At 43.7% G+C, this 15986-nt stretch overlaps 1 protein-coding gene across 10 annotated transcripts in view; it reads left to right on the forward strand.

Annotated features, from left to right (window-relative positions):
* Positions 1-15986, forward strand: part of dpp6b (dipeptidyl-peptidase 6b) — a 100495-nt gene that overhangs the window by 67960 nt on the left and 16549 nt on the right. For all 10 annotated transcript variants that reach the window (XM_026998353.3, XM_081703873.1, XM_081703878.1 and 7 more), the window contains exons 2-8: positions 4918-5032; positions 8022-8120; positions 10701-10795; positions 11048-11122; positions 11374-11426; positions 12125-12206; positions 15212-15332. In XM_026998353.3, the coding sequence (XP_026854154.2) occupies positions 4918-5032; positions 8022-8120; positions 10701-10795; positions 11048-11122; positions 11374-11426; positions 12125-12206; positions 15212-15332 (640 nt within the window). The remainder of the gene's footprint in view (positions 1-4917; positions 5033-8021; positions 8121-10700; positions 10796-11047; positions 11123-11373; positions 11427-12124; positions 12207-15211; positions 15333-15986) is intronic.

A 15986-nucleotide genomic window follows, 5' to 3' on the forward strand; every position in this document is an offset into this window, starting at 1 on the left:
TGTAGGGTCCTATTCTTTGTCATAAGTGATGTTGAGTTGAATAGAAGCAGGTTTAGATGTGTTAGATCAAATAGAGTCCTTTAAAAATAATGGTGCTTATATGTTTTCTCATTAGATCAGACATTCATCTATTATTCAGACAATAAAGGTTATAGTATTTATATGGTGTAATTGAAAAATTAAGCAAAGTTTGGATGCTTGCATCAGGTCTTTGTGTAATACAGAGAAAAGGATACAGGGACTGTAAACAGTACAGCCTGATGCATTCTGGTAGAGCATTGGAAATGTATTCCATAACCCATAGGTAAATGTTGATTGTTTCACAAAATCCACTTCAGTCACTCTTAGAGTGACATGAAAGTTTCTTTCACTAACTTCACTGACCTAGTTTCAGAGATGTGTAGTTCAAGTTCAGAGTGTTACCACCCTCTCCAGCTGTTTTCTCCAGCTGCATAGCCTCACTAATTGGATCAAGTTAGCAGGTAGTATTAAACTCTGAAATTAATCGGGTGATAAAAAATCATGGCAGGATCTTTCCTTTACTGAGAGTTGAGTCTACACCTCTATCTAGTTTTAACAGGCATGTCTACATATGTGCAATTTACTGAATACGGACAACAGCCGCATCTTTTATACTCATTATTTATCAATTTTTTGGTTCTTTGCTTCACCTAAGACAATGAATCATCATGTCCATACAAACCTTTTGTGTATATCATTAACGCGTTTTGCCCTTCTAGGCTTCCGTGTTCCTTGTTTTTCCATCTTCCGTGTTCCATGTTTTCCCATCTTCCGTGTTCCATGTTTTCCCCGTATATTTCCGTATTTTAGTTCCATTGCGTAGTTTCGTTTTCTCCGCCCCTCGTCTGATTTTCCACACCTGTCCGTCGTTTCTAGTCTTGTTAAGTTCATGTATTTAAACCCTGTCGTGTGGCCTGTGTCTTGGCTGTTCATTGTTTATTTGAATGCTTGCGTTTGTGTGGTTGGTGGAAGTCTGAAAGCCCGTTTTTGTTTCAAAACCTTCGTTTATGTTAGCCTGTTTTGTTATCCTATCCTCTGTTATAGCCCGCTTCCCCTGTTTGCCTTCGAGTGTTTTACTTTGTTTGTAATGTATCCCCGTATTCTCCGTGTTGGTTCTGAGCCTGGACTGCTATAACGACTGCGACTCTGGATTTGCCCCAAATAAATCTCGCTCTTCTCCGCACATGCGTCCGCCTCCTTACCGCTCACCGTTACGTGTAATGTATAATTGTATGTAATAAATGTATGATTGTGCACATTGATTAGCAGGAAAAACACTACAATGTCTTGATTTCAATTTTCCATCTTATGTGTGCTTAAAATAGAATAGCATGCCTTTTCCTCTCAATTAATCACCTTCAGCCATTATTGCTTCTGATTTAATCACGGCCCGTTCGAAAAATGTAGCCGATCTCGAACCTGAAGCCTGGATGTCTGTGTTTCTCCCGCGGGGCTATCCTCTTAGATGTGAGTGTATTTACAGGAGGTGGGATGAAGCGTGCTAGCTCAGGTCAACAAGGGTGGCGTTGCCACGGCAACGCTATTGCCTCAGCGAGTTTGGTTTTTGCGTCATGATTAATTGATGGCTGCATCCTTGATCGAGCTGGGAGCTTTGCCGGAGATTTTCCTCTCAGTTCCTTCTCTAACCAGTCATATTGCTAGTGTGTGAAGTCTCCTCATGGCTGATGATGTCATGTTTATTGTGTCAGGAGTCAGCTCCTACAGAGTATTGTGATCTCTCGCTAACTGCCAAAGGCTGCATTAATCAGCGTTAGGTCTGGACTCAGCAATCACACAGCTCTAAAGCATTTCTCCATTTTCTGTTGGTCCTTCCTAAATATAAAAATGAAAATTAATGATGATAAAAAATTAGGCTGCTAACAAGCCTCTAAAGCTTCAATGGGATAATTATTGTAAATTAATCTTTGGATCTGAGCATGCCTTCAATTGGCATCTTTTCAAACATGCTTTTATTTGGAGGGAAAGGACATTGTTATACATTGTTAGAGCATCAGGCATACTATGAGTGGTGGCAGGTACTTCCAGACACAAGACTTGCTGAGCCAAACACTCCGTTTGTCTATTGGGCTGCTGAAAGCATTTTCACAGATTTTCTTTTGCAGTTAAAGTTTGAATCATTAGAATTAAGTATGTATTAAAAGCTCTGAATACATCCCATCACTTTAAAACCTTAAAACTAATAACTGAAAAGTTGTTTTTTCCCCCTCTGGAAGGTAGTTTCTGCAACAGGTTGTTCTTAAAACCATCTTTTTCTTTCAGTCTCTTCTGCTCTCTCTCTCTCTGAGGAGTCCTTGGCATTTCCAAGCAGCTGGATATTGGTGGTTAAATATGTAGGATGTTACTGACCAAGCACCATCCTGCCTGTGATACACATAACCTTCTCTTTTCTACTGTTTCATATTGGGGTTTAACACACTGAGTATACCATGAAGATACTTTTTTTTTTTTTAGAGCACTACCATAAAATTTCTTACTTATTACTTATCAGACCATCACATTAAGGAAAACATTCTGTATCACAAGGATTTAAGTTATACTGAGAAGAGTTTAAAAAAGTATTTTCAAATGAAAAATGTTACTTTGTTTTACTGTGGTCAAAAATTATGGCAAATGATAAAAACTTAGATAATACTTTGGAAGATGTCTGGAAAATAACATCTTGCAGATTGAAGCCCATTGCTAGCCTTGTAGCTTGAGGTCTGCTTGGCCAGAGTTCCCCATGGCATCCAATCAGAAGCGTTGCTTTGCTCCCTGTGCTTCCCACTGTGGCTGCAGTCTCGCCACCTGTCACTGTCTCTCCCGCAACCCCCGAGAGGCATTTGCAGCCACACATCATCTGAGGTCGGGGTGACACAGAGGCTGCAGCTTAGCCAACTGTCAGAGCCAGATTCTGGATTTGGAACCGAGGAAGTGACATCGTGCTCCCTGGCTGGGGGGGGGGGGGGTGGAGCTGGTTGGAGCCGAGCGCCTGTGCTTTGTTGGAAGCCGGGCTGCATTTGGACGGGCGCACGCACCCAAGGACACAGGGCAGGGAGCGAATCTCACCGGAATGAGCCTGCAGCCTCCGGACATGGCTTAGACAAACCTCCAGCAGCGCCACGTGGTTGCGTTTGGGCTGCTTCTGTTTGCTGGGTGTTTGGGTGCACACAGGTGAACTGTTCAGTAGCCAAGACTACATTATTCACGTTTCACCGTACTGCATAGGTTTGTGTAAAGCATATCCGGAGGCTGCAGGCTCATTCCGGTGCGTTTCTCCCCCTGCCCTGTTGGCATAGTAAACATTATCGGCTCTGTATTCAAGCTTGAGTCATTTTTCCTCCTCTCTCACGGCTGATTTGTTGGTGGCGGGTTGGTCTCTCCGCTCATTCTCTTCCGAAAATAGCCTAGCACCGTTGCGAATTCCCTGGCGGCCTTAACCCAGACAGACAGCTCTCCTGGGCATCCCCAGCCCCGAGTCCCTCATCCCCGTTCTTGCTTCTCGCCTGGCCTGTAGATTAATGAGGCACTAACAGATTCAGTACACACTAAGGAGGTGTTTGGTCCCCAAGCAGAGTTTTTCATACTTTCAATGGAGTTTAACGTCATCATTTACCTTCATCATATGCTATATGTTATTTCCATCACCAAAAATGAGACAGTGAGAGAACTATTACATGGTGAAAACTCTTGAAAAAGAGCTAAAATTCAATCCGTTTGACTTATGAATATAGATTTAGAAGATATTTATAGGGAGCTGGTAATTAGAAAATGCTGATGAACTGATGGAATAAATTTTTTTTTTCATTTTTATTTTTTGGTGCGTCCTCATATTTTGACCTTGGAGAGGCCGTGAAATGGTACAAGGTCATTTTTTTAACAGAGCAATTACATGGTGTTATTAAAATAAACTTACAACTTATTACTTACAAACCCATTTCCACATCTTCAGTGTCTGTATGAGGAGTTCATATCTGTCACTAACCAGAATGGAGACAGACAATAGCACATGTGAGCAACTGGGTTAGTTTTATTCACAAAAAGATAATCCGGAGTCAGAGAAATGCAACAGGCAGAGGTCAGAGTTCACAAAGCAGTCAGCCAGAACTTTTACACTAGAACAAACCAGAAAACAGGACCAAGGCAGAGGCAATAATCTGAGAACAGAATAGGCTGTAAACCAAAGAGGGATAACAGAAAAAACACATGAAATTCATGGCAAAACTTTGCATGGAATATGGGAAAATGGATGGGACAGGGAAATACTGAGGAACAGGTGGGAACAATCAGTACTCCTGGGTTGCAGATCTGATGAGGGTGTGATGATTGGAGGAGCAGGACTGAGTGACATAGGAGCTGTCAACAGTTGAATGCAGGGAGTTTGGTCTAGGGAGTGTGGCACTATCAAATCTAATTTCATTATCCCAAAGGTGCAATGTAAGAATAGAATTAGGTTTAGTTACCTATTCCCACCTTAACTAAAGTGATACCTTAATGCAACATAACCGCACAAATTAACTAAAAGGTGTTTCCGTACATTGTGTGACTTTCTGTAGTTCAGTCTATGTAGTTCAATCAAGGATTAAATCTTTGATTGGATTAAAGTGCTCTAAGATTTCTTTATTTCTTCCAATGAGGAATTGAAGTCACATTATGTGAATTCAGACATGACTGTGCATATCCACCTCAAAGCTGAAGCCTAGTGTAGCAGCTCCCTGCTCTTTGTTGGTACTGCTGGGCTTCTGCACAGATCTGTAGGATGAACGCCTAATAGGATGGGCACCAAATTATGTTTTGGTAATTTGGAACTATTTGTTACCCCAATGTAGTGGTAAAAATGTAGGTGTGTCCATAAGTGTGAGTGCTAAAAATGGGCTTGCGTTTTTGTGTGTCCGGCAGGAGCTGGTGGGTAGTGCCCCAACTCAGCGGAACTGGAAGGGAATCGCCATCGCACTGCTGGTCATCCTGATTATCTGCTCTCTGATCATCACCTCCGTTATCCTGCTGACCCCGCGTAAGTTGGTGTCATGGGACAAACACCCCAATCTCCATGGGTAGTGTGGGCTGAATTGCATGGGCATGTCTCAGGGAGCACGAGAGGGCAGTGATGACGTGCATGTCCCGGGAATCACAGGAGTGCGGTGATGACATGTGCATGTCCCGGGAATCACAGGAGTGCGGTGATGACATTTGCATGTCCCGGGAATCACAGGAGTGCGGTGATGACATGTGCATGTCCCGGGAATCACAGGAGTGCGGTGATGACATGTGCATGTCCCGGGAATCACAGGAGTGCGGTGATGACATTTGCATGTCCTGGGAATCACAAGAGTGCGGTGATGACATGCAGCAGCTGTATAGCCCTTTTTGTTCAGTAAGAGTCATTTCACCCCTTCACTCTGTAATGGCTCTTTAATGTGTATCACAGTAATGATTCAGTCCTGCCAAACACGGATTATCACCGTCTAAATGCCACGGTCATTTATAAAATTGGCAGGATATCAGAGGTGCCATTTATATCTTGTTGAGTATAATTTTTTGCTTCTGTGTTTTATGGTTAGTGACCAAAGATGGCAGAACGTTTCAATTATCCTCTCATGTCCCAAATCAGAGTCATTAAAGGATAGTGTTTTTTTGTTTTTTTTTCCATTTGTGATTTGTTTTACCCATTTGCATAATATTTATGTGGCAAAGATGCTGTTAGTCATCTGCAGCAGTTGCATAATTTGTTTGACATTATTTATTGTAATAAGTCTGCAGTTTTGAGGTAATAAGAATGGCGCTCATAAGAATGGCCTTTGAGTGATAGGATCAAAATACTGGACTATACCAGTGATTTAAGAGCTCCTGACTGCACAAAAAAAAAAAAAAAAATCTGATATTTTAAACAATATTTCCCAATCTTGGTCTCCTGAGAGGTCAGACATGAGTCCAGGCAGATTGTGGGATGAGAGGTCTATGAACTGCACACGTGTGCTACATTTTAACCAGCTGCCTTTAGGGCAGTGGTCTTCTCTTTTAGGGCAGTAAAAGGGCTACAGCATAATATGGGTCTTGATAAACAGCTGAAGTGACCTGTTGTTGTGATGTGAGAAATGAAGCCTGACTGTGACTCCTAATTTAAAGCAAACAAATAAATAAAAACATTGTGAGTTTTGGATCAGTGTGCATTGCTCTGCCAGACAAGGAACTAGCCGGCCTGACGCAGTGTTACCTCTGCAGCGCCATGACTGCACTGTCACCTCAGCAATGTCACCTCTGCTGCAGTCCACCTCTTCTGATTGTTTGTGGCCTCAATGCTTGGCAGGGAATTGCTCTTGTGAAATGAATCCGAGACAGTCATCAGTGAATATCAGCGTGACCCTGGCCGCCTCTGTTTGCTGCTGTTGTATTGTCATGGCCTTGTCATGGACTACTGAGTTGGTGGCCTCAAGCAACACAATGAAACCCTTTCAATATTTTGAAAAATTTGCTACAGGGTGGAAAAATCCATCACAGCAAAGAGAAAACAATGTCTGAAAGGGGCCAGCTCCACTAAGAACAGGGAAATTACAGTGACAGGAACAGAGCAAAACAATACAACACACAGACAAAAGCTCTGTTATCTGCAGAGGAAGCTACAGAGGCAATAAGGAACCAAAGTACATGTGGCTGTCTATACAGGCCCTCGACACGAGCACATTCATTTTCCCTAGGACTGTGCTCTCAGACAGCTATATGAGACTGACATGATTTGTGTCGAAACCCTAAAAGGAACCATCACTTTCGGCAGAAACTCTTCCAAGCCCAGACACCCTTCAGTATGGGCTTGCTAAATGGAATTCTAGTCATTCAGTACATTTGCAGCTTTGAAACCTGCCTGTGTTACTCAGTAGACAGCAGGGAACCAGAGACATGAGGTGACAAGGAAGCAGATCCGACGTGTCGGCGTGTCTGTGTGCGCACGAGGCACCGCTGTTGTCTGTCTTAGCAGGCGTGAAAGCGCCGAACAGTAAGCCTGATGACTGACTGGTTGATTAGCATACTGTGGAACACACGTGCATTTTGCTTGGCGTCCCTGTTGGAGACCCGAGACGCTCTTGGGGCCGACTCTAGCGTCGGCTGCCGCCGGCGGAACACCAGGGGCATGGGCTTTATAATCAGCAGCGGATGGGGTGCCGATGTCAACACGCTTCCTGAATCTCATCAAATGTGGAATCTCTAATGATGCCAGGCCTTCCAGAGGCATTCCTCGACTGCCATCCCAACTGCTTCCTAAATCTCCTGTCACAAGATCCCGGGCATCGTCTGCGAGCCAGAAAATTGTGCAAAAAAAACCCACAAGCATTTTCAATCATAACGGAAGAATTTCAACCATTCTCACCTTATGAGAAAATATTGCAGAAACACATTCCTTTTATGAGGGGATAGAGAAACATCATCCCAGCTCCACTCTGCCAGCTGGGCTTTACGAACGCTCCCACAGATCCATGTTCGGCCGGCTAATATGAGCCCTGCTCCAATACTACACCACTTCATGGGCTTGATGTACAGTGTTGTCACGAGCATTGCACTAATTAAGTAGCACTCGTTTTGCCGTGCACTAGTTCGTATGACAGCTGTGCCATGTTTTTTTTTTTCGGAATACAGTAGTTTAAACTGTCAGAATGGTGAATGGCTGCTAATTAAAGAACTTTGACAAGTAAAATGATTTCTACAAAAAACAAAAAAACATTGTAACAACGAGAGCTAGAAAGGGGATCAGGCTGAAGCAGCCAAATTCTGTTTGCTCTTTCATTATGTAGGGGCATGAGTAATTACTGAGAATTGCCCCATAGCTATTAATAATTCAGAGAGGATTAGATCCATTATATGACTAATCAATAATAAAGAGAACTTGCATTTTGCTGAGGCTCTTTTACAGTACGTTATTGCAGTTTATGGCCTTTCTTCTTTTGCGCTGTCTGTTTTACAGAGGTAATGTGTTTTATCTGTTCTTTAACACACATGTCTATTGCCTACAGATGAGGATGACAGCCTGGCCTTAAAGAAGAGAGTCACCATAGAGGACCTATTCAGTCAGGAGCTCCAGGTCCATGATCCCGAGGCCAAGTGGCTCAGTGGTGAGTCGGACTGGGGTTTTTACCGTATCAGAATGGCAAGGGAGGCACACCTATCTCTCTGTGTGTGTGTGTGTGGGTGTGTGTGTGTATGTGTGTGTTTGTGTTTGTGTGTGTGATGGCTCATTGTAACATTTCATGACTGGTGGAGCTAGTGATAGCATCGCCTGGCCCAAAGTTGTGCCTTCGAAGCCTCCCCCTTTATAGTGGGGAGCCTCGGGGCTACTTCAAGCGGAAATTCTGATCTAATATGAACCCAGGAAGAGCAGAGTGCTTCCTCACTGAGACAGATAGCACTTTCCCCATCATTCCTGTTTTTTTTCTGATTTCTTCAGTTTTTTTGCAGACAAAAAGCTTTCTTCTTTCTTGCATTAAAAAAAAAAAAAAACACTCGAAATACCGGAATAGTTACATGAAAAATGGTAGAGTTACCGATACCTTTTACTGTGCTGGCCTAGCCATCATTAATCCCTCCATGCCTCCTTACAAAGTCAGCCTTGCCTTTTCTTAGTGGATTTTCTTGCTCCTCATCCCTTTCTGTACATGAACTTTGACGGAGGTCTTCCTCTCACCTTTCTATCGCGGACTTTCCTGTGGTCAACTAGTCAGACGTTAAACTTATCAGGACTCAACTGCACTTTGACCCGTGGGTTTGCTGGCAGGAAGCCCTGGTAGGTGCCTTAAAATTGCCAGTGGGTACTGGAGTCTTCAGGGCTGGGCCCCACACATCCACCCCTCACTTAGCAAATGATGGTCATGTGATATCTGCCAGCAGCCTTTGGGCTTTCAGACTCTTGGGTATCCTGTCCCCTGCAGGTTTTGCTCAGGACAGTCAAAAAGGTTTCTCTGTGCTTTTTTTGTGTAGAATTAAGGGTTGTTTGCGGGCCGAGTGTGTCAGCCACGCTTTTATTCCATTCGCCACTGCTTAGCATTTGACCACGGGACCACTGCACTGTCGTATGCTGAGACAATACATTTGTTTGAACGCAATATGCCACAGGCCTTGTTTCTGCACTTGGCTTATTTTACTGCAACCAGGTCCAGCAAGTGTTCTCCCATACCACATCTCCTCATCCTCCCTCCAAAACCATTTTAAACTGCAGATGACACACAGTGCACAAGTATGAGTATCTTCCTCATCAGAATTGAGGATGGATGAGGAAGCCATCTGCTTGCTCCCACATCGTTTTGAACTTTGAGTGATCATTCAGAACGTCTCAATAGTTTCACCAATCAACCAGCACCAGTCAGTCATCTTGGGACAGCCAAACGTTTGCAGAACTGCCATGTTTTGGAAAGTTGGCAGATGCCAGAAGCTCAGAGTGAAGGCCCCAGAGTACATCCGCTACCATATGGGTCAAGATAATTAACCACGAGAGCAGAGGTTCACGCTGCTGCCAGGACCAGACTGATGCCCCATAGGGAGGCTCCTGGTTCCCAGATTGCTCGGGAATTAGCATTTCCTCTTTCTAAAGCCCATTAGCTTCTCTGCAGCACTCTGGGCATATCAGCTAGCCGTAGCATCTCAGAGTTCGCTATGAGACTTTCTAGATTCTGATTGGGGTCTTGTTACCATTTGATGGCCAAGTACAATTCCCAGCACTGATTCTGAGTGAGAGAAGGTCCACAAAGAAATCTCACCTAAGGTGTGCCTTCATGTATGTTTATGCCTTGGTCATAAGGTGAGCATATCCAATCAAGTTAGGTGCTGTAGAATTCTGCAAAATTCAAAGCGGATATATCTGACTGACACAGCTTTTGATGATCTGACACATTTGACCATGGGAACAAGCTCCTTCTGGTGTTATTGTTTTCAGTAAAAAAAAAAAAAAAAAAAAAAAGCACAATGTGTTTCTTTGTGCTTTAAAGATTAGAAACAGAACTACATGATATTTTTCGTTATTTTACTCATTATTTCCGTTCTGCTGTGCTGAAGGAACGTATCAGACAAATGCAGAAGTCCAGCTGCATTATGAATCCATTTCTTTTATTGAGCCCCTGGCACAATGTGTGTGTGTAATTTTGTGTGTGTGTGTGATCGTGAGAGAGTTACAGCTCTGTGGAACCCAGGGAAAACGCTATTATCTGCAGCCTGTCATGGTCTGCAGCTTCTCTTTGTAACGCTCCTTTTAAAAAGCGATTACTCATCTGTATTATTTATCGCAGTGGAAAGAATCAGCATTCAGGCCTCTGGCACACTTAGTGAGTGTGTGAGGACAACTAAAAAACATATCACCCCCCCCCCCCCCCCACCAAAATAAAACCAGCAACTTTAAGATATAAATTATTCAGCCTTTTGAATAATTAGCAAAAGTAAATGCCAATAAATATAATAAATGAACATAATCTGGAATTTGAAGAACAGTCTGGGCCTGCACTAGGTCACTTATCAAAGCTCTTAAAATAAAGAGTGTCTCCCTTTCAGATCCCGGTGGGAAGCGCAGAGCCTCGCGCTCCCAGTTTTGCTGTTAGCTGCAGCAGACAGTTACGTGTTACTTTTAGGGGCACGTGAGTTACGTGTGTTCTTGGTCAGGGCACTCCCTCCACTTCTAACCGAGCTTCGTCCTCTTTGTCGGCCCACAGGCCGTGAGCTGCTCTACCGCAACCGGAATGGCGATGTGATCAGGCTGGACGTGGAGAGCAACACCTCGACGGTCCTGGTGGAGAACCGGATGTTTGTGGGTGCTCCTTTGTAATTTCTCACCACGCAAACATAAGACTTGGGCTCGTGTGTCAGTGGTGTTTCGGATGTGAGGAAATGAGTAATACAGCTAATAGCGAATGCACAAGCTTGTGTGAGGCGAGTGCGGGGTAAATCCGTGCCTTGCATAATTTAAGAAAAGTTGGGGGGTGGAGTGGAATTGTATGTATGAGCTATTTATTATGCTAGGTGAACGGCATTTTAATGAGATGTATTCTTCTGGGTTCAGCAAACTTATAAAGCCAGCAAATACCAAGTCTCCCCTGATTTGACACATGTGCTACTGGCCTACAATATCTTACCGGTAAGTCCTTCCTGTCTGCTTTGTTCATTTACTGTGTTTTCAGACTAGTAACTTAAAAAAGCAAAGGTGTCTCTGCGCTGGGTTTTTTTTCTGCCACATGTCATAGTTATAATGGGTTACCTACATGTTTTTTGGTTTCTTTCTGTCTGGGTTGCCCTGATTTCCATATTCCTAAGAATTCCACTCCGTGTCTATTTGTTTTATGTATTTGTAATGACGTTGGTGCTCGTGTGTTTGTGCTCTCTCCACAGATCTATCAGTATTCCTATACGGCATCCTACATCATTTGCAGCCTCACCACGCCGTAAGTCCTCCCTTCTCTGGCCAATTGGGCTTGGGCTATAAATGTGATGAGCTTGTAATTATAACAGATAATCAGATAGCAAGTGGCTGCATGAGTCAGGCCCACTCAGGGTTTTTACCGTGTCTACACAGCACAGCAGTTAGGGCTCAGTTCATGCTGCCATCTGGTGGCCGCTGCACAAGGTGCAGGGCAGGTCGTTTGGAGACTGTCCCTCAATGGGGCTGGTCCGGTGTGGTTGCCCTGCTGGGGTACATTACCACGCACTGTGCTCCAACTGTGGAATTGCAGTTAGCCATTTTGATTCCTTTAGCATGACCGGAGTTTTAGTTGCTGGCCTGAGAGCAGATTTGAAGCTAAGATAGAGCACCAGACTACAGAGGTAATTAGACTCTTACAGGATGAGCACACTCATGTGCCTGCAAACACACCTGCACACACACACACACACACACACACACACACACACACACACACACACACACACACACACACACACACACACACACACACACAGAGACAGAGACAGACAGACAGGCTTTCTTGTTCACTTTCACATACACAGAAAGAGAGAGAGGGAGAAGATGGTAAATGAGTAATATTCTTAAGATACTGGAATAGTCCATAAAGCTTGCAGGGCAGACAGACGTGGTAGAGACTTGTCTTGTGTGATATGTGATAGCTCTCTGCCCTCCCCACAGTGACACAGTGGTCTTGACTCCCAATGAGGTTAAGCGCACCACATTGCAGTATGCTGGATGGGGCCCAAAAGGCCAGCAGCTGGTGAGACACACACACACACACACACACACACACACACACGCATGCGCATACACGTACACATGCATGCATGTACACACAAACAAACAAACACACAGAGGCACACACACACACAGGAACACACGCACACACATGTAGGCACACACACAGAGTAACAGATGGCATCAATGTGGTACATCTCCACGGGCACCAGTCCTTGGGATAATACACAACTGCAGTCTTGTATTCTGCTGACCTTCAGTGTATATGTGTGTGTGTGTGTGTGTGTGTGTGTGTGTAGCAGCCATATGACTCAACAGTGCTTATTCCAAACAGTGCTTAGTATCCCTGCACTTCTACTGCTAATTAAAATAAAAATACAGAAAAATCTAAGTAAGACATTAGGAGAATTGAGAAAATAAACATTCGTCTATGTCTTTAAATTTGTTTTAGTGGAGTCTGTGGGTTTAATATACGGACATTAAAGCTGTAAGTATACTTGCCAGTTATATTGGACATGGAGAGAAGTTATTTTAAGTCATGGGAATATTTGCTGATTTGAAATGAGAAATTTGATCATGGTTAAGTTATTTTTTTAATGTAGTAGTAAAGTTGTAATAATAGACTTTTATAGCACCTTTCACATTGCTGAGGTCCTTTTACAGTTTCAGGGAAAGGGAAAAAAGAACTTCTAACAAGCAGTAGAAAGGGTGAAATGAAAGTGTTTTAAGACAAGATTTCTGAAGATATAAAGCTGGGCTTTGTCATTAATGTAGCAAGAATGAAGAGATGTGGGTGAGAAGTTCCAAAGGGTAGGGGCAGTAACATTAAAAGCCGTACCACCCATACCACCCCCTGCCTGAACCTAGGGTTAGCTAGCGAACCGGTATCAGAGGACATTGGTTTGCGACATGGGGCATTTGGAAGTAGAAGTTTGAAAAGATGTAGAGTTGGGCAATGTCTACCTAACTGGTACATCACGATATCTGCAGGGAAACATCACAACATACGATGACGATGCGCTAGTGGGGTGGGTGGGGAGGTATTACAAAGGTAGCCTACTGTACATTTTATGTTCTTTTACACTTTTTTTCTATTCAATTAATTAGTTTAATAATTTAATGTTAATTACAGTTGATTGAACCTTGCAATGAGTAACATTGAGTTTTCTTTTGCAAAATTCACACTAACCCGATTTGTCATTGTTTGATGTCCACAATTTAAAATTAAGCCATCACTAAAGCGTTTCTGCTGCTTAATTGGCAATATTTAACAATTTAAATGTTTGCTCATGTGGAAAAAACATTTATCGCCCCTTCCATGAATTGATGTCTGGACATATACTTTCTACCAAATATAAACAGTAATATAAAACATTATACTGTGGCATCACAATACTGGCTCGACATTGTGAGGTCTGTCAGCCATGGACGACGAACAAGGGCATTGGCCTAAACCCAATACACAGGTACAGCAAACAGAGATGTAGCATGTAGCAACCTCTGCACTGTATCTTGGTTCTGTTCTTTCAGTGCCCTAGCGTCCAGAAATCAATAATCACAAAGGGTCTGACGGAACGCTGGGGCAGACGCATGCATGCACACACACCCACACCTCCCTCCCTGCATATACCTCAACATTTTTTACTACTGCCTGGAATCTTGTTTATATTTCATATATATATATATATATATATATATATATACACACATACACACAAACACAAGAGGCCTTAGCCAATCAGAGCACAGCACCAGAGCCATCAGCAGGGCACAGCCTGGCTGCGCTGTATGCTGCACATGCCTTCCAGGAGAGTGTGCATGTAAAGCAGCACTGATGAGCAGAGGGAAGAACAGAGCAGAGCTCTGGCTGCCCAGTAGCCGCTGGCAAACGTCACCGTCAGTCACAAGCTGGGATGCTTGCGCACGCACTCCCGTGCACTTCCCTGATGTCAGCGGGCTGCTTTTTCTTTCTTGATGCCATTGATGGTTCTCTTTTCATCTCGCCCTCTTTTAGAAGCTTGTGACCTCGCTCTTCGTTATTGCCGCAGGCTCTTCTTCCGTGCCCTGCACCCCTGCATTAGCAACATGGCGATTGTCACCTGCTCTTTCAACCTGCTAATCACCTCATTAGTAAAAGTGAACGGTGCCGCTCGTTAACGCTCACTTCCGCGAGCCGTGATTTACTGTGAGCATCTGATCCAAATAGGCGGATGAGCCCGTCAGGTCCCCGATGTGTTCCCGCCGCTGTAACGAACAAGTCACGGCAACGTCATCACACGTAACCATAGGATCCAGCGAAGAGGAACGTTGGCGTAACATCAGAGCTAGCACGGGGGACTCGGGAGTGTGGGTGGTGGGGTCGGATGCTCTCCGCGGGAGACTGGGAGAGCAGGGCGATGTAGGGAAGGAGGTGAAGGCAGGCGCTCATTAGAGAGGTTTACTTCACAGGAGGGGAACTAGGGTGGATGTGAGAAATCGTCCCACACGCGGCGGCGGATACTACAATGCCAGGACACACCTTGATCTTCACAAAGATCGACCGCAGGGGCCGCGCAGCACATCGGCAGTGATGACAAAGCATAGCTGACTCGCCTTAGAGGCAAGGCAGGGCGGCGCAGTCGGGGCTGTGGTCATGGCAACTGTGACAGCTCTTTCATTTAGAACACTGTCATGTTTTCTCCCCACCCATCAGGGTGACACAGTACAAATCCTTCACCTTCCTGGGTCTGTCGTGGAAAGATGTATACACTCGACACACATGTCGGCTGTCCATCAGTCAGGTTTGGCTGCTTGGTGTAGTCACAGGACCATACTGAGACTCACACTCATCAGCAGTGTTGGATTTACACATGCTATGGACATGTGTGTTGGGCCCCTGAGCAAGACCCTTAACCCTCAGTTCCTTGAATTGTGTTCTTACATAATTGTAAGTTGCTATTGAGAAAAGTGTCAAATAAACATAAACTTGCAAGGCATACCCTGAGTTTCTGAATTTTAAATGACCTGTTTTGTGATCTCTCCCCACAGATCTTCATATTTGAGAATAACATCTATTACAAGCCCACTGTGACTGACCATCCCATTCGCTTGGTCACTACAGGAAAGGAGGGTGTGATATTTAATGGGCTCTCCGACTGGCTTTATGAAGGTAAGCAAGCACCATACGTCTCAAATCACAGTGTGGCAGAGGGTCAGCGCTCTTCTGCTATTAGTAATCGATTACTGCTTACTGCTTACATGATTAAAAGCTTCTGGTACTTTGTTGCTCATTTAGTGTTCTGATGATGAATGTATTGTGATTTTCTTTTTTTAGATGATTAGCATGAGAGAGTGTAGAAAGAGCTTTCAAGGTGTTCATATTTGTAAACAGTTATTTTTTTATAAACATTTGATTCACCTCATGTCACTCCACATCTGTTGATTTATTCTATTCTTTGTACTCCAAATATTTATTAATTCTTTTTAAACATTATTATTTTAAACAATTCATGCATTTTGTAATACATTTCATTCAGTTTATTGTTGCTTGTTGATGGGCTGACTCTGAACACCATGTAGCTGGTACGGTATTCATTTACAATTTACATTTCTTTAATCTGATTTACAGTATTTTTGTTAGTTTGCTTACTTGTTTATTGTGAAAGAGGTGGACGAGGAAGTGGAGTTTATCCCGAATGGGTTTTTTGTGATTTAATACTTGTTACTGAATATAACCACACGGGACACCGTAGGCCAACTAGCTGGTCCACATCCGTGTGCACATTCTTACGCTCGGTTAAAGTGATTAGGACTTTAAAAACGA

This window comes from Electrophorus electricus, chromosome 20 (genome assembly GCF_041902795.1).
Source record: "Electrophorus electricus isolate QZ-2024a chromosome 20, ASM4190279v1, whole genome shotgun sequence".
In the NCBI taxonomy this organism is placed as follows: Eukaryota; Metazoa; Chordata; class Actinopteri; order Gymnotiformes; family Gymnotidae; genus Electrophorus; species Electrophorus electricus.